Source organism: Tympanuchus pallidicinctus, unplaced genomic scaffold, assembly GCF_026119805.1.
Source record: "Tympanuchus pallidicinctus isolate F22 unplaced genomic scaffold, pur_lepc_1.0 scaffold1, whole genome shotgun sequence".
NCBI classification, from domain to species: Eukaryota; Metazoa; Chordata; class Aves; order Galliformes; family Phasianidae; genus Tympanuchus; species Tympanuchus pallidicinctus.
Window position 1 is genome coordinate 73,723,290 of NW_026294618.1, and position 25,114 is coordinate 73,748,403.

Consider the following 25,114-nt stretch of genomic DNA (forward strand, 5'->3'; position numbering starts at 1 on the left):
TTATTTCTATGTGTAGATTGGTGACTATTATGTAAGGATTTGCCTACATTTTGAGCAGAACAGATGATAGCTTCTTCTCTGAATGTAAATGCCAGCAGTTCAGCTAGTGGTGGAACTTTGGTTGCCTTCTTGTCACTACCCAAAAAAGCCAGTGGTAGTATAGGGGATTAATAGAGAAGTGTGTAGGGGTAAAGTAGCTAGGCTTCCCCAATCTGCCAGGGCAATCCATTTACTTGTGTCTCATATGGTCAGAAGGAAACTGGAAAACAGACTGATTAAAAAGCAGCTGGACACAAGGTGTTGAAGCAAAGCCTGTACATATGGATGCCATATAACCCTAGAGTAGCTTTATTATTTAATCTATAATTTAATAGTAGACCTATAAAATAATTACATTATACTTAAAGTATTTCTTCATTTTTTGTTTTCATTTATAAAACAAGAATTAAATACAGTTTTAACCATTACAAGCTCAACTCAGTTTTTACATAAACATAGCTCCTAGAAGGAACTTTAAGCTGCAGCATAGTCATATTGCAAACTGATGAAAACCCCAGGCAGGACATAGCTTAAAGATTCTTGCACATCATTCCTAACTGAAGTTACCACAGTGCTTTTCTCTCTCTCATTCCAAAATGACTGACTTTCAGTTTGTTTCTTTCAAGGGGAGACTGAGATCACTGGAGTCATAACAGATTAGTTTTCTCCACTTTGCCCCACACCCACACTGACACTATCAGGCCTGGAATGAACACTATCCATTCAGGGGTTGGCACGATGCTGTTAGTATAGTAATGCCAGCTTCTGAAAAAACAACTGTGAGGGGTCTCCCTCTGCATTTCTGAAAAATCACAGAAGAAAACATATAACTGTTCACTTAATAGGGCTAACACACCTGACCAACCTCATCCTGCCCGTGCCAATCCCCATAAACCGCTTGGTGAGCTCTTGTGGAGCTCAGTCCCAAAAGCCTCTTAGAGCAGCCTGTCTCACATAATATGGCACTGAACTCTTGGTTGGCCAGAGTCCTAAACACATTAACCCCTTGAAGGGGCTGCACGTAAGGAATCTGGAAGGAAAGGGTTCCCACAGCAAGCTGTTATCAGCAGATGCAGATCCTGAACCCTAAGACATGCATAGGGGAGTCAACTTGTCACTGTTAATTAGTAAGCTTCAGATGATTGAGCATGCATGGGCTACAGTTTGAGGGAAGGGGCTGGTTTGTTTTTAGACATCTTATGATCTTAATGCAGCTGGTACTAATACAGATCAGAACTGGAACAAACAGGATACACAGGACATGCTAAACTCCACCAAGTGAATAACAACACAGTATGATCAAAATTAACTGCAAAGTGTTCACCACCATGGATTATGTAGAACCCAAACACTCAGTGGGCCACCAGTGTCACAGTGATTAGCACTGACTCTCTCTCCCTACTCATACAACTGTGACCTATTCCCACAGCACTGACTGATGGGTTTATCCTTTAACATCAACACTTCTTCCTGGTTTCCAATCATGGGAGAGATGTCACTCCCAGCACCTGATGACGCTGAACAATAAGGCAGCTTTTGCATTCAGTCCAGCAATGACCAAATTTTGTTCTTTGTGCGATAGTGCTTTTATACCTTAAGTGAAACACACCACTAGTGTTCTCAGCTCCTCTCCAATTACCTTCCACGTTCTCCAGTCTGAGCAGGCATAAATATAAGGTAATAAATGGATGTTGTCCTTTTTGGAGTAAGAAACAGGCGCAGATCTAACACATTAACGTACCGAAAGCCCAGTTAAAATGCATCCATTTTAAGCCAGGCAGCTGACCTAGCAACCAAGTCTCTTACCACATTTTAATCTCCGACATATTCTGTCACAAGAAAAATATACATGGCTAGGTCTATAATACTTTAAGCAGCTGTTTACTATAGCTAAGTTACAAAACAAACACTGCTGCAGAGACCACATGTTCAGTATATTCCAGCCACAACAGCTTAAGAATCCTCCTTCAGGCTGCTGATGTGATCACGGCGGCTGATCTGACGTTTCGCCCTCTCCCCTTCAGCTCTTATCTGCAGTTCAGACCACAAGTTTGGAACAGTTTGTCAATTGCACAGTAAGAGGTGTCTCAAGAAGCCGAGCCTTGTCAGAGAGTCTCTTTTTGTATGTTACTCTTTGTAGCTCTCCCTGGTCTGCCTCACCCAGATTTGGGCAGAACCCAGCCTATCGTGGTGACAGCAGCAAGCTCCGGAACAGCTTAATGGGAAGGCATCTCATCTGGTGGAGGGGACTGGAGTGTAGGGAGATGGCTTTACTCCACACAGTGGAAACATTTAACGTTGCATTCAGCCAACTGGTCACTTAGATGCACAGTCTCAACTTCAGGAGCCTGCTCCATCCTGTAAGATTCAACTGTCAGATGATACCAGACATAAAATGAACCTGATGGTCAAGTGCATAACATAGCCCATTAAACAGCTTTATTCCAGTAGGCACATGACAAGGAGCCTTTCCTTTCTGGAGAGATATCTCCCGAAATAAAAAATAAACAGGGAAAAAAGAAAAAAAAATACAAGAAAACAGGCAGTCTGCCCAATGGAGAGGAGATGCAGCGGGATGTCTGATGTGGACAACAGGAAAACAGCAAGCAGCAGCCACACAGCTGTTCTTACATCTTGCCTGAGTTGTTCAGATTCACAGACATGCACCGGCACTGCTTCACCTTCTGAATTTTCTTGAGTCGGAATGGTGGGTCCAGCTCGGGGCATTCCAGCTGCACAGTTGAGGAGGTCACCTTGTGTGGCTTGCAGAAAGCACAGGACTGGAAGGACTCCTCCTCCTTCTTCACATGCCGCGGTATGTAGAAGGAGTTGCACTGCCCATAGCAGAAGCGGTTGATGATGGTGCGGCTTATGCAGCCCTCCTCACTGACAGTCTGTCGCAAGGGCTGCGTCTTGCACCAGTCGCTCTTGAGGTACTTCCGTTCAGTGACCACGAGGGCCTCCTGGCTGGAGGCCAGCACCTCCTTGTTCAGCTGCTGCCTCCGCTCTGAGTTGTTGCTGCTGCTGTCCTTGTAGGGGGATGGGATCGCCCCCGCCGGGCGGTTCTTCCTGCTGTCTGCTACTCTAGCCAGTGCTGCCATCAAAAAGATGGACACGGCAAATTTCCAAATCATCCTGCAATGGCAATACAAGAAGCTGTTAGAAGAGACGTGTTTTCAAACCACAAAGTTCTGAACCTAACACATGCTTTTAGAAGAAATGGAGACCTTAGTGCCTTTGTAATCCCACCACTTTTCCTAAGAGATTAGGTATATTCTAGGGTGAGCATTTATCACAAAGAGGTCAGGGCCCTGTTGAAATGCCCCTCTCCTCTTTCCCCTGTAGGAAAGCTAATGCTTTGATCACTGAACCACCGTCTTTGCAGAAGCTTCAGCCAGAAAGGTTTCCTTCTTTTCTGTGAAATCCTGGGCCAAACAGCTGGGCAAATTCCTGGCTAGGAAAGGCTCAGCAGACTTCTGCCAACTCAGTGACTGCTCATCTGTGGAGACTAGTGAGAGGGAAGGGAATAGTACGCTACACAAGGTAAACTCCCATTTGCCTCTTCAGATCTAAAGTCCCTACCTAGCCTAGTTCCAGGCAGAGGAGTGAGAGGTGTCCAAAAGTATATTTTTATCATTTTGATTTGCTTCTGGTGTTTCTCAGGGCTTACAGCACGTACAGCCCTTCATACATTGTGTTTGTGGGAGGCCGAAAACTTGATAGATTTATTCTTCCAACAGGAGGAAACGCTTAAATACAACACAGGGGACTTCATTACTGCAAGGTTTCCTAGGCAAATAGCTTAAGAAGGTTTGTAAACATGAGAGAGTTCAGTATTTACTTTAGATGTTAAAGAATAGGCTAGAGCATAAGCCAGTTGCTAAGCTAAAGTAAGCAGCCAATTGGCAAAAGTATTTTTTCCAATAGTTGTCTATTAGAATTTCTTGTTCTGTGGAGCATATCTTAGCAGCTCCTGGATTTTCATCAACAACTTGTTGATTCAGTTTAGTAATGTGTCTAAATGTGCATGTATGACATCAGAGCAAAAGTACTGAATTTCCTCATCAAGCCAATGTTCACAACTCATTTGACTGTTTATTTAATTTTGTTGTCCCAGGAAAGGGAGAGCAGAGTATTTCTAGGGTGCCAGAAGTGAGTGCAGCCCAGAAGCTTTACGTTCAGAGGTTAGGGACACTTCAACTCTTTCTAAAAGTGCTCTGCTTACCTTTGTTCTGAAAAGACAGTATTTATGCAACAGCATGCAGATGAAAGAGTCATCCCTCTTTTCCCAGTATAGTTTCAAGTCCTTTCGAGTAGTGTTTTTTTTTTCTCCTTTAGAATGATGCCAAGAAAGCAAATAATATCACACCAATAAATATAGATATATCTAACACTGCAGTGCAGACATTTGAGATTTTGCATTAGGTAGTTCTAAGATAAAAACACACCATTTTCCAAATAAAGACACCAACAGATCAAAAATGTGTTTGTGGTGAAGATTCAAGACATCAACAAGGCAGAGTTAACGTATTTAAGCTCTGGATAGATAAAGAGAAGGAAAAGTACCAGATTAAGTGCAATATGTTATAGATAATTTTCTAAGTTTATAAGATCTCAAGGTCAGACTTTGACTAAATTTTTAGGGGAGAAGTTGGAAGTGCTGAAGGAAAGTGCTTATCCTAGAGCTGTGAGTAGAAGATGCTCTAATGCAAACATCAAATATCACCAGACTGCATGCTTGAAATGGAAACCAGAGTTCCTAAAACCCAAATGAGCAAATTCATCTGTAAGTGTGCCAAGTGACCACTGACATCCATGGTAGCCATGGGTTCTTTAAATCAGTGGCCTATTTTTGCACTGCTTAGCATTCAGCACGCAAGTCCAGAAGGTTTGCCCAGATCCTTCAAATGAATCAAGACTAGACTTGGATTTCATCACAGGTATTGTCGCCAAGAGCCCTGGATGTCAACCACCGCAGCCAGGCCAAACTCTAATCGGGTAATTAGTTTCACTTGAATGCAGTGTTCCATGTTTCCTCCCAAACTGTTCTCATGTTATTCTACACTGATGGCTGCTTTTCAGTAGTAGATAAAAAAATGTGTGCCCACTGTTTTGTGTTTTAGATAGAAAAGGGAGGGAATAAAACAGGAGTTATGAGCCGACATTCTCTAGAAAAAGACATGCCAGGATGCCTTATGCCAGCATTCCTCAGACAATCTCTTCTACTTCTTTTCTATATGCAGGGACACAAAGTAAATGCTCCAGCTCTACTGTCCTTCAGGGAAGGAGTCCAGTCCTTTTCAGCAGGGATATATCTCTCCAGTTTCATTTATCTTACCCTGACATGGAAGAGAAAGGTAAAAATCCAGAGACATGTCAAAAAGAGATGCACGCTTTCCCACACCCCTTTCCTAGCAAAACTCTGTCTTACCACACCCACAATTTTCCATTACCAAATGCAAGTTAAAAGACAACTTCCTTTGCATGTCAAGGATGGGCTTGAGCAGAAATCCTACACAGGAATTCTATAATGCTGACAGAAGTAGGAACTTGAAATTTATAATGTGGAAAAATATTATAGTAGCTTTATAATTTCTGAAATAGTTTTATGTAGGCATGGGAAGCAATTCAACAGAATAAATAGGATTTATTCACTAAGTCTATGTTTATAACTAATAAAGCATTATTAATCAAAGCCACTATTGTACAATTATAAACCAAACTCTGCAGTACACATTAGCAAGTACTTCTACAGACACTCAGGAACACAACGCCTATTTCTGTCATTGATCTCTACCAAATTTGAACTTTCTGATATGTACAGAGAGCACATTACTCTGGTTTACACCAGCTAGTCAAACGTGCATCCTCTCAGATCATGGAATTTCTAATCGCAGGGCTGCCCCTTACTAACCGACAAATCACTCCTTCCTAAACCCTGGCACACAAACCCCTATTCAAGCCAGTAAGGGTGCAAACAAGGTCACCTGATGCCAGGAACACACCATGGACTACATATGTTTTAAGTAATCACACGCAAAGAAAAAAGAAACTTCACTGTTCTCAGAGAAACAGAACATTCTGGCACACTCAGCCCAAATGCAAGGCAGCATGCTGAACGCTGCCTGTCCACAAACAGAACAAAAAGAGAAGAAACAGAAACATTCCGGTTTCTGGCAAGAACAGAGCAGTTATGTCCTTCCTCAATATCAAGGAATTATATAGCAGGTGATCTTAAGAGTTGAAAGCTGCTAACACGTGTGCAAATGCCAGCCTGGGTCATCATTCCCGCAGCACTGAGGGGCTTCTCATGTCAGAGCTGATGGAAGTTGCTGTGTGATGGTTTTCAACTCCTTCAGGAGTTTCTGCCAGCTGCTGCAAGGCCTCTGTTACCCTCCCCCCACCACTTCCTTTTTTCGGTCTGTGAGCTGGTGCAGAAAATAACTTAATCTTATACTAGACATGAAACAGGACCTAGCTGCATTAGCATTTCACATGTTAAGCTTTTATCGCTTTTAGATAAGGAAATCAGCATAAAACATGAGTTCACAGGCTCCTGAAACCTGTCATGCAGAAGCAGAGCTGTAAGGTACATAGGAGTCTACAAAATCCTTGGCCAAGGAAGCAGGAATGCCAAGACCCAGCTCTGTAATCCAAAGAGGTCAGGGCACGCAGCTAGGAGGGGAAGACCCACGACTGCTGTGTCTGCCTTCAGCTTTATTTCTTGTTTGTATCCAATTACTGTGTAACATAAAATATCTACCAAGTCAGGCTCCCTCCTGCATACCATTCTTCTGGCCCTATAACTCAGCGCATTCTTGAAAACTATCCAGCTCTGGAGCAGGACAGGCAGTAGTATAGCCCCCAAAATAACCTATAGTTTTGCCATTAGGGCACTTCCCTAGGAATTAGAGCAATGGCTTTGACCTCAGAATTCAAGCGCATCATTTTGGGAAGTCCACCAACAGAACAGGGAGCTATGGTCTCTGAAAGATAAGAGAGGAAACAATGACAGCACCCATCCATACCAAGTGACTGTTCCAGAGTTTCGTTTAGTGACTTCAATTTCTGAGCTTACGATGAAGTTTCTTCTCCTGTTTCACAGATTGGCCTGTTTAATTAATCCTCAAATGATGAAAAAGAGAGACGGATGTAAGCAGAACCAGCAATTGTGAGATCCATTTTTTTGTTTAAGCATGGAACACCTACAAACCACCCAGCATTATCAGCTTGCCCAAAAATCAAGCTCTCTGATGCACTCATAAATACATTGGATTTAGTAACATAAACCTATTCCACCACCATCGAAAGTCAGATGTAAGAGGAAAAAGGAAAGGGAAAAAGAACAACAGAAAGATGAAAACTCCAAATTCAGAGACACTTTAGTTTTTGAAAACTAAAATTGATAAGAGAAGAATTTGTCTTGGAAGATTTGGTTTCTCTTCTACTAGCAGCAAAAGACAGGCAGTATAGCCTAAATTAAATCAAGTACAGTTTTGTGGCATGGTACATACACAGTCATGTGATTCTATGCATCACTCTTCCAAACTGCAAACTGTAGAGACTCAAAAGCTTTCCCTTGGGATCAGCTCTTTGCTGACCCTGGGACTCAAAGCTATGTTCTACTCCACCATTTACTTTATTATTATACCTAGTCAAAAAAGAACATGTACAAAACAACCATATGTTTATTAATGCAAGAACACTGTGTATATGGTCAGTTCTTAGCTGTTAAGATGTCACATAAGAAGTGTTCCTTGAAGATAAGCCAGGCGATAACTTTCCAAAGAACTAAAACGTGGCTTTAATGACTTATGTTGGAAGCAAGGAAATATCAGATTCTCTCCCAGGAAGTAAAAAATATTATTTATTTAATTTATCAGCGGTTAAGCATGATTCTAATAGTTAAGCATGATTCTAATAGTATAATATAAAAATAAAGATGAAACAAATTAAGCTCCCTTACACAAGGGAAGCATTTGGTTCTAGCCTCTCCCCTTGAAGTATCCTTTGGAAATCATTGATCCTATGTCTCCAAACAACAGTAATAAATGATCACTGTGTATCTTTCTTTCTCAAGAGGAAGGGACCTCTTAGTGATTGATCCCAATATTAACAGATTCTCACAGTTAAAATGCCAAGACTGAGAAAATTGACTGCAGAAGAACCGGAAGCAAGTTACAACAACAACAACAAAAAAACTAGAAAATTCTTTGGTTTTAGCAGTGAAGTTCTACCATGTACAAGCAATACTTTTAAAGCATCACTTTTAAACACCACTGCACGCATCACCAAAGGGCATAACCGTTTCAAAACCAATAATTAAAGCCACCACAAGGAAAAGTCCACCCTCACCCTCTAAGAACCTTCTATAGTGATTTGGGAGAAAACAATTGTATTGCACCATAGACCAGGGAGAAAATATTCTACTTCAAAATGAATAAGCTCCTTGCATCCTCACTGACTGGCTTGGAGATCCTTCCTCCCCTTTATCCTTCCCTCTCCCTCTCACCACCACTTCTCTCCCAGAGAGGCTCAACATAGCTTATGTGCAATAACATAAAGGTGTGAAGGAAATAGGAAAGATATGCCCACAAACTGAATGCCTCAGGAATTGTTCTATTCTGACCAGGCTCTTGATTTGTTTCCAAAAAGAGAAGGTGCAGAAGGGTTTCACTGAGGCATAGTTGCATTCCTCAGAAGAGGTCAGCATTTCCCCTGCAACTTAGACATTCTTATCAAGACAGTTCCTGAAGATATTCAATGTAACACAACTAAAAAGACAGCACATGAGTAGATAAAAGAGAAGTACAAAGAACAAAGACACTATGGGGCCTAGTGACATTAAGATAAAGCTAATCAAAAGCAACTCAGGCCATGTTACTAATTCCAGTTCTCACTATAGATTTTCTACAAATAAGAGTTTTATCTTAGATTTTCTCCGATAAATCTGGGAGATTAGAAGGATTCCTGGTGTGTGCATTCTGATATAATAGGAATCAAGGACGCAATCAATTGCTGTTATCATATTCAGCAACATTCAATGTGTCAGATACATTATTTTTAGGATAGTAGCAATTATGAAGAAAATTTGAAGGTCTGTCTACACTAGGCATTAAATCCAATCATCTAGAACCGTATTTTCTTCCTTCACAGTTTGTCCTCTTTCTTATCTACATTTCTGCCACCAGAAATTCATGTTTATAACTATGATTTCCTTCCTTCAGGAACTTGGGACAAGCATATTAGAAGCAGGTTTGAATGCAGCTGCTCATTTCATCAGAGTTAAGAGATCACATTACTCTTGTGCTCCTCTTTGCACTGACATCTTGCCAGGCAGTATACTGATTTAAAGACTGTATTACCAATATATAGTATTAAGTTCTCCACAGGCTGAATCTTCCTGATTTTGCACAGCTTCTAACCCTGGCCTTCAATTTTCTTTCTTTCTTTCTCCTATTTTTTTTTTTTTTTTAATAACAGTGTTAGCGTTAGAGGAGTTCAGAAAAGTCTACCCTTTTTTTAAAGGCAGGACAAGGATCTTGTGAGGACAGCCACTGAAAATTTAATTAGATAAGATAGCAGCTTTTGGCTATTACAGTCAAGATGAGATCTAGAGCTCCAGGAGTCTGAAGAGTGACTAAAAAAAAGTATTGCTGAAATCCACCCAGGTATTTTTCTTTGAAATACATTTTCCAATACTTCTATCTGTGATAAATATCAGTACTTACAAATATGTACACCATAATAATAATAATAAATCACACCTACTCTTAAAATAAAAACACATTTATAAGAAATGCACTTCCTAAGGCAAGCATTCAACTAGAAGAAAATATTAAGGAAATTAGCTTCTAGTTTTATTTTAAGGCTAAATTTTACCCAGGTATTTAACATCAGCTAAGTTTCAGTTCCACAACTGCATCAGCATTGCTCAGTTTTACACGTGGCAAACTAAAATACAGATGAGGAAGAAAAGTGGCAACATATTTAAGAGTTAAGTCATCCTCAAACATTCAGGCAATGAAGCAATGGCATTTTTAGCAATCTAAACTAAGATGATAGAATACCAAAAGGTAACCAGACAAAGGCTTTTTGGAATATTGTTAGGATCAAATCTCCTAAATTTTTATTGCAATTTTAGCTTCAGGAACTTGCGGTTTTAGAGCGAACCACAGTCAAATGTCTGCCTGGTGAGCACATGTGAATTGTCCCAAGCAGAGTGAGATGTCCTACTCAGAAGTGTCTGTGTAGTCGTAAGTACTGGCAGCACATGCAACATGAGGGGAAAAAAGAGGGAGTGAGAGGAGGGAAAAACCCACAAAATAAAACCAGATTTCTGCTTACTGCCCAAGAGGTTGATTTTCTTTCTCCCAACCTGGTTTTGGAGACTGCTACACTCAGGGGGTGGGAGGAATAAATAAATCTCCTTGGAGACAAGGAGAATAGCTTTTTGGAAAGCACTGAAAGCTAGCCCTACTATGAATCTAAAATTGTGTCTATTCACGAGTGAACTACGTTGAAAAGATACTTGCTCTATCAGTCTCTTCAGCTTTTCAGCATAAGATAAAGAGTCCCACATAGGCAAGTCATTTTTGTATGGACATGAACATTTTGTCCAGCACGCAATAATAGCCTACATTTGACTTTATTCTTCTGTGCAGAAGGCAGCTGGTACACTCCCATTTGGCAGTGTTTCATTTGGGAGAAAACAGCAGAATTCTGCCCTAGGGAAATTAAAAGCTAAATAGGAAGAGAAGCAGTGGCTTGAGCAAACATCTTCATCTGTGACCATCCCTCAGCCTTCTGGAAAAGAGAAGAGCCAACACAAGAATGGGGAACGTTCAGCACTTACATACAATAGCTCATTTCAAAGCTTCCTTGCTGGAGTATCGATACTACAAAAGACTATTTTGCAAGGAGTAGTCTCCATTATATTTTCGCTGTCTGCATTACAGCAGAAAACAGAACTCTCAACCAAGATCAGAGCTTGACTAAGCAGCACAGATTCAAAATGTTTGTAGTCTAACTTGGTGAGCAACATATGGTAGAATCAGAATAGAGCACAGGGGGGAAGTGAGTTACCAGAGGTCAGAAATTAACTGGGAACTGTTTCTAATGTATTTTAATCACATCATATGATACCAATACTATTCCTTTAGCTCATCAATCCAGATTTGTTATATAAGCATTTTCTTAAAAACATTATACCTTCTTATGTTAAAGTGGTTCTATATGAAAGTGCTGGATGCAGTTTCCCCGAATTTTGGTAGAAGAGATATGGGGTTAGGGGTTGTAATGCTTTGCATCTTCAAACAGTGTTTTCTGAGCACAAAGCTCACTTTCTAGCTCACAATGTGGGACAAAGCCATTAGTCTTCAATATGCACGCATTACGGTATTTGTCCCATTTTCAGAGGAAGGCATCTGGATGAGGTATGTTGTACAAGAAAATTGAGTCCACTACCTTAAAACACCATAAAAGTGCTCATCAGAATTACTGTTTGCTTATCCTAATAGAAAAATGTAATTCCTTCTGAAAATCAATAGGTGGCATGGAATCTTGTACATGCAAAATACCACACTAATCAACAAAGTAAAATCTACTTTTCCACATTCAGTTATTTGCCTTCTGTCAAGCTCTCTATGCAAGATGTCCTCAGTTTCTGCATTGTGATTCTTAAGTAGTTCTGTTCATGTTTGAAAATCTAGAAGATTATTTATAGTCTAATATTGACATTATGAAGTTTAATTAGCCAATATCTTATTTGTAGAGTTGAAACATGCAAATGATTCAAATAAGAATTGTTCTTATCTCAATATACAATGGGCTAGCCCTTCTATAAGGTAGTTTATGCAAATTCCCATACACACAAGATTTCAGACATGTATCTCATTACTTTACAATGTGCAGCTTGCAAGAAACTCTACAGTTCATTTTTTCATAAAGTTCTCCTTTAAAACAGCTTGAAGAGTTTTTCAATTACATTTTTTCTGAGCTTAAAATTTGCTCGAAAAAGCCTCTGTTCTGCTAATTTACACTTATAACAATTCTGAGGACAGAAGACCTAATGGACAAATAAAACAAGCAATAAGCCAATCCAGCCTGTTAGTCCCAGCCAGGTCTATGCCAGGCAAACGTAACTAAGTGTCATACCAGAATGATTACTTCCACAAAACAGCATTTTTTCTCCTCAGTGATTCTCCCCAGTGGTTCTTCAGAGAACCTTTTTTGTTCTTTATTCTTTGGTTAACGATCAACACTGAATTACACATCTGACAATTCACCACAATTACAGTTTTTTTAATCCACCGACCAAATTTCAAACAACTCTGACAACAAGGCAGTTTTGAAACTTCTATTGCATTACACTGCGTTTTCTCTCAGGGTATAACAGGAAGGCATGAAAAGTATTTCAGATGAGAGAGGGGCAGAGAAGTCAATGATATCACTGTTTGGTACCCTAAGAGGCACGATTAGGACAGAGGACATTTAAGTTTACTATAGTGGACTGGCAAATCAAATACAGAATTTGTGAGCTCTAGCGTTCATATGTAATGCAAGATATATTCGAACAACAATGGGTCATGTCCAAGTTTTTACGGCATTCTCTTGCTCAGGGTGTAAGCTGGCCCAGCAGTTAAGAAAATCTTGTTTTTTGCATCATACATAGACAGAAGCCAGGTGAGAATGCATCACTGCTGAAGACAATATATGTTATTACCATTTGATTGATCCTGTAATATGTTGGATTCCTTTTTGTTCACAAACTTGAGGAGCTATGTCTTCTTGTCTTCCTAAGAACACCAGGGTTCTGCTTGGCTTGTTTTAATGCTTACTTACAATCTGTGGATTAAGTGATGGTCTGTCAGAATCCCCGTTTAACTATACTTTTGTTTCAAATGTTTAACTCAGCTGTTCACTCAAACTCTCATGTGGGAAAATTCAGGTACAAAGCTGAAGTTCAACTGAAATTTTTGAGTGCTGAGAAGCACAGGAACCACATGCTTTGATGGCTGTTTGTGTATGTCTGTATGTAAGCCCATAAATTATGATGAAGTTTGGAATTCAAAAACCTTAGCATTGTATGGCTTCTTGGCTATGGTACTACATATATCAACTGATGTCTTGGTCCATGTTCCTCAGTACAGAATCATTCTGATACTTAGTTTCAAGTTATTCTGTAAGTTAACCAAATAAATTTCCATTTATTCACTACAGTCTATTGATATTTACAAACTGACAATACTATTTACCAAAGATACAGCTGTCAGCTGAACAAAATAAAAATCACATCAGCTGATGCTCAACAACTGCTAAAAGTACAAAAATTTAAGGTGCTATAAAATCAGAAATGCAAATATAATTGTAATTAAATATGCTACAATAATTTAAGTATTTAACAGCATTAAGCCTTTAAATTCCATTTTCTAGATACAATGGGAAACATATAGCATATGGAATGAAAGGACAAAGTACAGTTTATTCCTCATTACTGACAATATGTGTTGCTTAACCAGGAGCTGAATTTTCTGTGAAATTCTGCAGGATGACCTGCACTTCAGGAAAGTTTACATTCAAACACTGGAAACTTACCCTATCCTTCCTACTTCACACTGATGGCAACACATGGCTGTCCCACATCTATGTTCTTGTGGCTTTGATTCATGCACTGCTAAGTGATTCTCCCTCCAACATTGTCCTAAGAATGTAAATATTTGTTCTGTCTGTATTCTGGTTTACAGACTTGGCCCATTATTGAATATGAAGGTTGTAATTCAATCATAGAAAGATCTGTTGCCATGCATAAACTGGGATTTTATATTTTATGACTTAGGCTTTGCAGAGCAGACATCTTGCTACTCACCTCCCCCTCTCCTTGCCCATGACTGAATTATGGTTCTCTAATTGAAGGCTAGTATTATTCTATTTCTCTTCTTCTACTGAGAGGAAGACCAGAGCTATCATTCTGAATACACACCAAGCCACAGGAGCCTGGATGAGATACTTTAATGACAAGTCCTCCTACACAGCACATTTGCAGTCTTTCTGCTAATTAATTTGATTTCCTTTGTCTGGACTAACATAATAACAGTAAGTTATGCTCATTTAAAGGAGGATTGTTAGCCTTTCAGTTCCCTTCAAGTGAGAAAGAAAGAAGAGTCAATAGACTGGAATCTGTGGGAGACTGACTTTGTCCTTGACTACACAACTGCTTATGTTTCCCCTTGACCAACACTTTGTCTCCGGGAGAACCTGAGACAGTCCTCTCATCAGAGGAAAGACTATAATCAAAATCAGATATTGTCGGTATGTGCATGGCAAGGCAGTCACAGTTACACTGAAGGGTTCTGTCTGCTATGTACTGGAGTCAGCATCTTTCTTCCTGGCAAATCATTTGGCATTTACTGTTCACAGCTCCTGACATCCACAGAGGGCTGAACAAACATATAATTAAAAACATCCAAGCTGGTTTCTTTAGACTTCCTTCATAGAATTAAAGGAGATTCAGCAATGTGCCACTGGTCAAGTAAAACAGAAGCAAAAATAATATTGGGAGCTAAAGTAGCAACTCATTATTTGGAAAGAGAGATCTTTATTCAGCAGGCTTTACAATGATTGGAACTGTGAAGCTGAACAGATCTCAAAGCTGAGCTGTCAGTCAGATACAGGATTTGGGAAATGGAGTGATGCATGACAAACAGATGAATTTGGATATGAAAATTCAGTCTTAAATCAAGTGGACATACCCAGTTTTAATACCCATAAAGAAAAGTGTCAAGGACTCATATATCATCTGTGTGTAAATGGAATGGAATGAATGCACACATATCTTAATCATGGCAGGAGAGATGCTCCCTATGGCAGAAGAATAAGAGAGGAAGCCTACAGAGAAAATCCCTAATCTCTTTTGCTCACAAACCCAGAGAAAAGAGCCAGAACTCCCCTTCTGTAGACTGTTTCAGGATCATTTCTAACCTTTTAACCAGAGATGCATTTATCATTTTGCAGAATCAAATAGGGAAGGATTCCAACTTCTGGATCTACTGACCTCAGCTATTTTGTTTGGTCAATAGACATTGAGGAATCTTTACATAAACACAAGCAAAAGATGAAAAGCACTCAACGTGACCCTGTTTTTTACCAGTGTTTGACCATAAGCCATTCCTACTGCTTCACAACTGTTAGGTTTGAATATTTTTCCATTACTTTTATCCTAGATCTAACTTAGACAGCATTTCCCTGAATCCAGAAGAGAGAGATGGCTCTCCTGCTCACCTATGATGACCTCCTATTACTGCATAGAAGGAAAAAGATAACATGACTCCATTCCACATCACTGCTTAATTTGAGAGTTGTTGAGCAAGACAGTTTAGTTGTTCATGGTTTTGCTTTGTTTGTCACTACAAAGCTGTCTTACTGCAAAACACTTACTACAATCTAAATTAGTCATTTTGTGGTGGTCTAAGCATTTATGTATTTCTTGCTGAGGCAACAAGAGAGAGCAACCAGCTGAAGGGTCAGCATACTACTTATACTAGTTCTAATATCAGCACAAAACTGCACCACTCTATTAAATAGTCAGTTGGCTCAGCAACTGAATGCAGACTGCATCACTTGCCAAGATCCATTTTAGCTGATGAGACCAAATAAGACCATCCCTAGATAATTCTAAGGAAAATCTGCCTCTCCATAGCTCTGCTTTGGTGAGTAATTCACATAGTCGTAAGTGATTTAGTTCAAAGGTATAAGCAACAATATCAGAATTGCTTTCTCAGTCATAAACACACCTTTTCCTACTTTCTCTTATGTTTTAATTAAACATAAGACTTACCAACAAAACTATGTGTAGTATCAGATTAAGAGGACTGGATTCACAAATGAAAGAAAAATATTTTATGATACAATGAAAACTAGGCATGTTTGTATGTTCATGTTATGCACAAACTGAAGAAAATGTCAAGTTCTGATCCCTGGTTTTCAGTTCTCATCAGCTGAACTACTACATTCCTGCATCTTCCTTCTTTGCCTTTCAAAGGAAAGAAGTGGGAAAAAAAAATGGTTTTAAGATACTTCTAATATAAAATTATTAAATTTTCAAAAATGAAGAAGACATGTCACAGAAATAAAATGAAGCATCCTTTTTTGCCTCAGCAATGCTAAAACTCTAAGGAGTTATAGAATGGCTTGGATTGGAAGAGACCCTGAAGAACATCTAGCTCAAAGCCCCCTGCAATGGGCAGGATTGCCACTCACTAGATCAGGCTGCCCAGGGCTCTATCAAAGCTGGCTCTAAGCACCTCCAGGGATGTGCCAAACATTACATGCTCCTTTTAAGTACTGGAAGGCTGCAGTAAAGTCTCAGGATATTCTGTTTTCCAGGCTGAACAAGACCAGCTCCCTCATCCTTCTTCATATGAAAGGTGCTCCAGCTCTCTGAGCAACTTTGTGCTTCTCCTCTGGACCCACTCCAACAGCTCCATGTTTTGCTTATGCTAGAGGCTCCAGGCCTGGATGTAATACTCCAGATGACACCATCACAAGGGCAGAGCAGAATCACTCTGATTCTCATGAAGTGAACTATAATGCTCAGATGTTTTCAGCCTTAAGATGCTGATATCCTCTTTGTAAGTAAAAAAATAAATAAATAAATAAATAAATAAATAAATAAAATAAAAATGCTGAAAGAACACTTTTGATCAACACTTTGAAAATCTTTCACTCCTACTACACAAAAAGGAAAAAAAGAAACTTTCAACTCTGAGCAGCCAAATTACCTCACCTGTCTGAACAGTTGCTATCTCAGCACACAATGGTTTTCCTAAATGACCCTGAGAAGCTCCTAATTAGTTCAAAGACCAAGGAACATTAATTACCACTTGGCAAAACTCTGCTCATTAAAAACAAAGGATAGATGTGTGGACTTTTTTTTCTTCCCACCCCATACTCCCCACTATCAAATTCTTGTTTAATAACGTGAATGACATAAAAGGCTACATGGCTACATGAGAACAAGTTTAGAACTTAGTATCTACGAGGGTGATGATTCCTGTTCATTATGACCCAAAAAGCAAATGGTGATGGTAAGTCAGTAGAGGTTGAACCTCCCTACCAATATTCTGTTACATCTTGTTGCAATGCGACAGCAGCAGCAGAACAGTCTGACAAAAGGATGCCTGACATGAAAGTGCATATGAAGCAAACATGCAAGGCTGAATTCCTCCATGCAGAAAAAACTGCACCATTGACATTCACTGATGTTTGCTAAATATTCATGAAGACCAAACAGTGGATGTGAGCACAGTGAGGTGTTGGTGCATTTTAGCAGCGGTGACAGCAACTTGCAAGATAAGTCATGCCACATAAAAAAATGACGAGTGTCTTGATCAGCTCATCCATGCAAATCAGCAGATTATGACCAGGGAACTGTGTGTGGAGCTGAATATAATCTTCACTAGAAACGATGGCGGCAATAGAAATATCACAAATGTTGTGCCAGGTGGGTCCCACAGATGCTCACACAGGAACAGAAAGAACACTGTATGTAAGTTTGTCAGGACACATTAAACCAATACAAGGCTGAACAGGACAGTTTTCTGGTTCGCATCATTATTGGTGACGAAACATAGTGTCACCACTACAAGTTGGAGTCAAAACAGCAGACCCTAGAGTAGCCATGTGTGAATTTCCCAATGAAGAAAAAGTCCAAAATGCAGCCCTCAGCAGGTAAGGTGATGAGCATTGTCTTTTAGGATAAGAAAGGAGTGATCCTGCTGGACTTCCTGTAACCCAGACAAACCATCAACTCTAACCTCTACTTCACAACACTAAGCTGAAGGCTCGAACTTCCAGAGTCAGACCACTGAAGAAGACAACCTTTCTCTTGCCACACAATAACACCAGGCTCCACACCAGTTTGAACCTATCACACTGACTATATAGTTTGAATTTGGTAACTTTTGACTTGCACAGGCAACATTTTCCTAGCAACACTGCTATCATAGCAGCTGTGAAAACAGTGGTGCAGTTTTATGAGTGTGGCACTCAAATTCTTGTTCACTTTTTGTGAAAACGCATAGCTAATGGCGGTTACTATGTTGAAAAAGAGGGTCTTCTAGCTGCCAACTAGCGTTATCATGCTGTTTCTATATGTTGTAGTTTCCACGAAAATAAATAGGAGGCATTACATTCAGAGCAACCTATGTATATATTTCTTAGAAGGCTTAAGGCAAGGACAATTAGCTTATCTAAATGAAGAAAAAAAAAAGTGATAATTCATCATACTGTATATTTTAGGCAAAACATTCAATGGTACTACATAGCAGAACAGGAAAGACTGCAAGACAGGCACATCTGAGTTAGCAGAAACAGACACGAGAAGGAAAGCTACTGTGTGAATTTACAGAATTAAGTACAGAAGAAAAAGACTTCATCTAGATACTGTGGTTTCAGCAACCTCCTCTCTATGACTATTCTCCACCCCATTCAGAAAAAAAAATAATATTTTTTTAAGGCAGCTTGCCAAATCCACGGTAAGTCATCTAAAAGCAATCAAAGATGAGATTTAGAGACACTTTAGAAATAGGTGACAGGGACATAACTGTCACTTGAATCAACACAAACAATACAGAATACTCTTGTTCCCACACCTACAAAGCCTCAGTTTTCATCCTGGACTACAGCATTGCTCATATATACATATACCAGTGCCTCCTTAGGGTGCACAGATGCACTGCTGGCTGCGTGGCAAAGCCATCTGTTATGATTCACACAGAAGGCAGACGAAGATTAGGTGCCACACAGAAGCTCCCTGGATATTAGGAGTATTTCACAACACTGAGCCAATATCACTGAGTTGAATAGCATTAACTACTATCAGCCACTCAGATATTCAGCCAGAGGGGACACAGCTACTCACCTTTCCCATAAACAACTTCTCCATAAGATATTCCCCATTTATAAATGTATACTCAGAATCTCAGTACCCACATGAACAGGAGGTAATACAATTCACATACCCCATGCAGCAAAAAATAATGTGGGGAAGAGCAGAGCACAGAGAGGCATTACCCATACTTTCCACTAAAGCAGGATTATTAGGTAGAGAATAAAAATAAAACTCCTGGACATAAAGGTATTTAAAACAAGAGAGTGCACCACTATTTTTCTGCAATTAATCTGTGCGATGTGTGAGGTCTTGATTTTAGCTCCCTGAATTTTATCATCAACATATTAAAATATGCTTTTGAATCCAAATTAAAACAATCACACGTCTAAAGAAAGAAAACCTATGCCTTTCTCTTTTAATTCAACATTCTAATAAGAATAATGCAGAACGTGGGTTCAAATACATGTACCATCTACATACATACACATCGTGGAACAGCAGCGGAACTTTCAGGTAAAGTACCAGAGCAGAGAAAACCCTGTGTCTGACCTTGAGAAATAACCAAAACAGCAATTAATGTCAGCTGGATATATTTCAAACTGTAACCCGTGGCCCTCTGAGATAAACCTTAAGTCATCTCTTGCAGTCATCCCGCCCAGCTTGGCTGTAGTTTAATTAAGTTAAACTGTGAGCCGCAGTCCCTTTGCCCCGGGCCCCACCACCACCACCTCCCCTCCGCCCTCTCCTGCCCGCTGCAAAAGTGTATGCGTGCACACAGTCCTCAGTTACTCAGTGCCAGCACTAACAACCAGGCAGCCACACAGTCAGCAAGATGAGCTGGCTGATCCAGCTGAATCTATATTTTCTGTTTAGCCAACCGGCCTGCAAGATCAGTAGTACCACCGAGCCTCTGTGCCAGCGTGGGGCTGCTTTGCCCTGTAGGTCCCAGCCTACAGACAGGCTGCCTTCATCCAGCCGCCACACCACACCCTGATACTGCTTCCTACTGGGGCCTGGGAATGCTGTCACCCAACTTACCTGTTTCAGGGTGGAGGAGGCTAACGTAACTGGGAGGGTGTGGCTGATAAAGGTGCTGCTGACTGATGGAATGGCATGCTTTTGCTTTCTGTATGGGATGCATGGTCCTTATGTACAAATGGCTCACTGTTAGGACTAGGGCCTGCACCACAGCAGTGAGAGGAAATAAAATAATAGCTATAGAATGTGAAGGTTATATCACTTCCTACACAGACTTCACAGAATCATAGAATGGCCCGGGTTGGAAGGGACACAAGGATCATGTATCTCCAACACCCCCCATCAACCTGCTCATTTAATGCTAGACCAGGCTGCCCAGGGCCCCATCCAACCTGGCCTTGAACACCTCCAGGGATGGGGCATCCACAGCCTCTCTGGGCAGCCTGTTCCAGCACCTCACCACTCTCATAGTAAAGAACTTCCCCCTGATATCCAACTTAAATCTTCCCTCCCTTAACTTATAACCATTTCCCCTTGTCCTGCTATTACCCACCCTTTCAAGGAGTTGACTTCCCTCCTGTTTGTAGACTCCCTTTAGGTACTGAGAGGCTGCAATGAGGTCACCCTGCAGCATTCAGTTGCCTCACTGGAGATAACTTAGTACCATTCCAGATTCTGGAGGTGTTTGTATGGGCTGCTGAATCAGAGAGAGTCCCTATGACAGACGCACAGCCATCCACAGTGTCCACTCAAAGCCAGCTGAGAAAGCGAGGATATTCAAACAGGCACAGGGCTCAGTTGCTGAGGTAAGCAGCTCTCTGCCAGTTCATTCTGCTGTAAAGCAGAATTCTTTCAGTGTCTTAAATACTACAGCTTTTATTTAAAACTATATTTCTAGAAGAGGTGTGCATCATTTATCTCACTTCCTCAATAGATACGGTATTCTTAAAAAGAGAATCTTCTATCTTGAAAATAAGCTCCACAATTGTATGCAAAATTAAATGTTAAAAGGGAAAGAAGCAGCACAGAAGTCTAGTCTAGGTGCTGCATTCTACTTTCTTACCTTAGAGTATCTCGCTTTATAAGTTGAAAGGTTTCTTCCACTAAGACTCAAGGGTTTTAAATTTGAATGCACACACTTGCCCAACTTCCCTTCCAGAATAGAATACTAGAGCCACAACAGAAGCTGTGGACTTGTTCTTGTTGTTGAATTCACATGGATTTTTGCCCTTGTTGGGCAAAGGTATAAGTTGTGCATGCCTGTGACGTAGCAAGATACAGAATTATGATACTAATGGATGAACAAGGAAAACAAGGAGACGAGTTTTGCAGGAGCATTCATTCAGCGTAAGACTGAAACAGCATCTCACCAGCCAGCGTCTAAAATGAAGCTTTCAATGCCAAAGGGCATCAGACTGTATTTCCCACCTAGTCAGAAGGTACGTATGCCACAGGCTATCCAGAGGGCATGGAACCTGCATATTAAGCTTCTCCCTTATTACAAACTAATGCCTTTTGATTCTCCAAAAATCCAGAGAATTTTGGGTACAATACAGGTTAATGTTTTCCCATTAAAAACAGTTGTAGGTAAGTAGAAATATATTTATATATGTACAAGGGCTAAGCTCTCATACAGGTATGAACACATAATTCTAGTAATTAGAACTCTGATTATGAGAGTACAGCTTTAAACTAACACATTATAAGTTAAGAAAACAATTAATACATTTCCTGTATCCAGATCCAAAAGGCTGTTAAAGGAACCAGCCATTAGAAGAAAAGTTTAATAGCATATCCTGTACAACAGCAAGTCAAAAGCATCAGGGAACACACCCTATCCACTTGTAATTAAAACTGAGATGAAAATTTTGTCATGGCTGTATAAATCTGTGCTTCTGAACAGATGAGATTTAAATGGAAAAAGCCATCTATCATCTCATATTTTTAGCTCTTATTTTTCATCAGCTGTCCCAAGCAGTATTTATTCCACTTAAACAAAGACTTAGTTTCTGTAGTTTACTGACAGTCTGCTGCAGTTTCCATATACACACACCAAACTATATGTTGTTTCCACATGCACTGACACCTCTCACAGTGGTGGTCTCACAATAACCAGTGTGTTCCAACACGTCCCACGTGAGGACAAGAGACTTCTCATCACATGGAAACTTAAAAAAAATTCCAAAAGTAGAAGACAGCCTAATTTATATGCAAATCTTGGGGGGAGGGGGGAGAAGAGTCAAATCTATATCCACCAAATCTTGATAACTGTGTTCTGAAGACATAAAGGACAAAAGTCAAAGTTCTGGTTTTGGACTTGAAAATATGGCTCCACAAGTACACAGGTTACATACATAAAGTGATAGGTTATGTTCCAGTGATTCTATGATTCAGTAAAGCCATGAATATTTCTAGGGGCAGGGCAGGGAAGAGAACTTGTATCATCTATATGCATGGAAACTAAAACTTGATGTGGAAAGATTGCAAAGATTTGGGAACTTTAATACAAAGAAGCGAAGACCTTTCGAAGAAGTGCTGTTAATGCTTCCCAAATGCATAGAAGAACTGCAGAACAGAACAATCTTTCTTTACCTTTCATGCATACAAACACTACAGCGCCAGCAAATAAGATTTAAAAAAATACTCTTATTAACAAGCCTAAAGATATACACACAGTGAGGCACTGGAGTAGATATGTCTGAGTTTGTATACCTATCAGAATTGGATGAAATGAGTCTTACCTAGCAGAATATGAGCCAGATGACATCTCAGAGTCACCTTAATTCCCTTTTAAGCAAGTAAATAAATAAATAAATAAAATACAGTTATTGTGGTCCAAACAACCAATTTTTAATAGATTTCTGCCTAGTTTTCATTTATTTCTCTTTTCCAATCTTCCTAGCCTTTTTAGTTTCTTAGTAGCTATCACAAAAAACATTGTTTTTTTGCAGTACCCTTATACAAAGCTAGCCATATGTTTAATACATTAAAGTCCGCTAACTGTGAAATTACCAAGTTTATAATGCAGATACTATCAGATATTTTCAGAATTCAATAATTGGTTTCTTTTATTGTAGGCAGAATATTTAACATTTTTTAATATGTCTCTGTTGTCAATAGAGGCCAAGATTCAAGACTCTGGAAAACATCTTGCTATTTAGAGGACATGTTGCCTAGATTATTTGTTGTGGAAGGACAATTTAGTTTATAAAACATTATAAAATAAGTATTTAAAGCTTCATTATTTATAAAACACACAACACTTTCCCACAGAAGATATTAATGTACTTCAGTGCATCCAGAGGAGCCAACAAGCTAGTAGTAACAGGGCTGGAGGGCACTACAACTGAGGAAAGGCTGCAGACATTAGGATTGTCCAGCCTGGAGAAAAGAAAGCTGAGAGGTGACCTCATTGCTCTCTACAACTTCCTGACCAAGGGAATCAAGTAATCAATGAGGAAGAAGGTTGTAAAACACTGGAAGAGGCATGCTAGAGTAGTGGCCATAATAGGCCATGTCTTCCAGTGTTCAGAGGCATTTGGAGGATAATACCTTTAATAATACACACTATATTTTGGTTACCTCTGAAGCAGTCAGCCAGCTGAACTATGTAACCTTAGATCTCTTCCAAATGAACTCTACTTATCTTTGTAGCCAGATTTCAAGACAGAAAAGTCAAACTGATTAACAATTAGGTGTGGATAGATGATACCACACCAACAGGACAACAGAAGTACCTAGCCAGACCTGGGGGCATGGCTGGGCAGTGTGATGGCACCATGGCAGCTTCTGGAATATTACCCACTGATCTCAATCCTGTGCTTTAAACAAGTCATGTTTGATGGTGACCTTTGCAGCTAACTGTTCCTTACTTAAAGCCTGAATGCTGTTGCTGTGTATGTCTAGCAGCAGTGGTTTAGGGGCCCTAGTTACCATTGCCCACCAATTAGGGCACAAGTAATTTGGCCAACATGCACAGTCTGCTGCAGGAATATGTGGTCTACAAGGCATAGGAAGCTTTTTCCCTAAGCCATTTGATATGTAATCCCTTTCAAGAGCACTTTTGCAACTCTTACCTGTTCTCAAATGTTGATGAGACAGGCATTAAATAATACATTGAAGCACACTGGCATCCAAACTCCAGACAGGGATATGGGTGCAACCATCTTCTCAGAGATGCGAGGCAAACACACAGAATTTTATACAGCCCAAAACATCTGTACTGTCCTAAGAGCAAACACCCAAATTCCTCTCTATTTGTAATACTCTTAATTAAAAGGTGTGGAATAGTTTGTCAACAGTTGTCATCATAAAGCTATAATATTTGCCCTATAATCACAGTAATACCACATGAAGATGTATCTAATGTTCAACCCTTCCTTTCCCACAAAACCCAACAATTAAATAAATCAAATTGTTCTCAGACAGAAACTAAACACACACTGGAATCACAGTGCAGTCTCCTATAAGTTTAGAAATTTCATTTATTCATTTCAGCTAAAATTAGTCTACAAATTAAAGGCAGCTCTTCAATGTTTTCTGTGAGAGGAACTGCTCCTTTACCCAGATATGTTAGAGTATTTCTGAATACGTTAAAGTGCTAGGATGATACTGCATTATGAGGTTCCCTAAAAGCCAGAAAGATCATTCATATATGAACAACTTCCAACAAATAAAGCTGTTCTTTCCTAACTGTTGTTCAAATCTTCTAACTAGAGCTGTTTCTGCAAGGAAACAGTTGCTTTTGTACATTTTTACACCAGGGTTATAATATATTCTTATTACTTCAGGCAAAACAATGATCAAGTGGATATAGACGTTAAGAATCTAAAAAGAAGCACATCTCTAATGGTGAAGGTATTGAGACAAAGGGAAAGTTTAATATGAGACAAAATTCTGATACAGATTAGTACGATATAGCATAAGTACTCTGCTAAGCTACAGAGTGTAAGATGAAAGGCTTCATGCAATAGTGCAGCATTTGCTACCAACAAGAAGACCCCACCATTTCTCTTCACTGTGCCAAATAATTCCAGGAATAAAAGAAAGGAAGAAAAAAGGGAGGATTATTTGAAAATATTTATCTACAAATTATTTCAAGAGTATTTATATGACAAATATTGACTTCATTAAAGTGGAAAAAAGTAATATCTTATTCCAATGGAGCCAATAATTTTTCTTCATGGGAATGTCAGTACAGAGACTTTC

General features: G+C 39.7%; 1 protein-coding gene across 2 annotated transcripts in view; it reads right to left on the reverse strand.

Annotated features, from left to right (window-relative positions):
* Positions 1 to 300: 300 nt before the first annotated feature.
* Positions 301 to 25,114, reverse strand: part of GREM2 (gremlin 2, DAN family BMP antagonist) — a 41,350-nt gene continuing 16,536 nt past the window's right edge. For both annotated transcript variants that reach the window (XM_052701860.1, XM_052701849.1), the window contains exon 2: positions 301 to 3,174. In XM_052701860.1, the coding sequence (XP_052557820.1) occupies positions 2,667 to 3,173 (507 nt within the window). In that variant the 5' untranslated portion in view covers position 3,174 and the 3' untranslated portion in view covers positions 301 to 2,666. The remainder of the gene's footprint in view (positions 3,175 to 25,114) is intronic.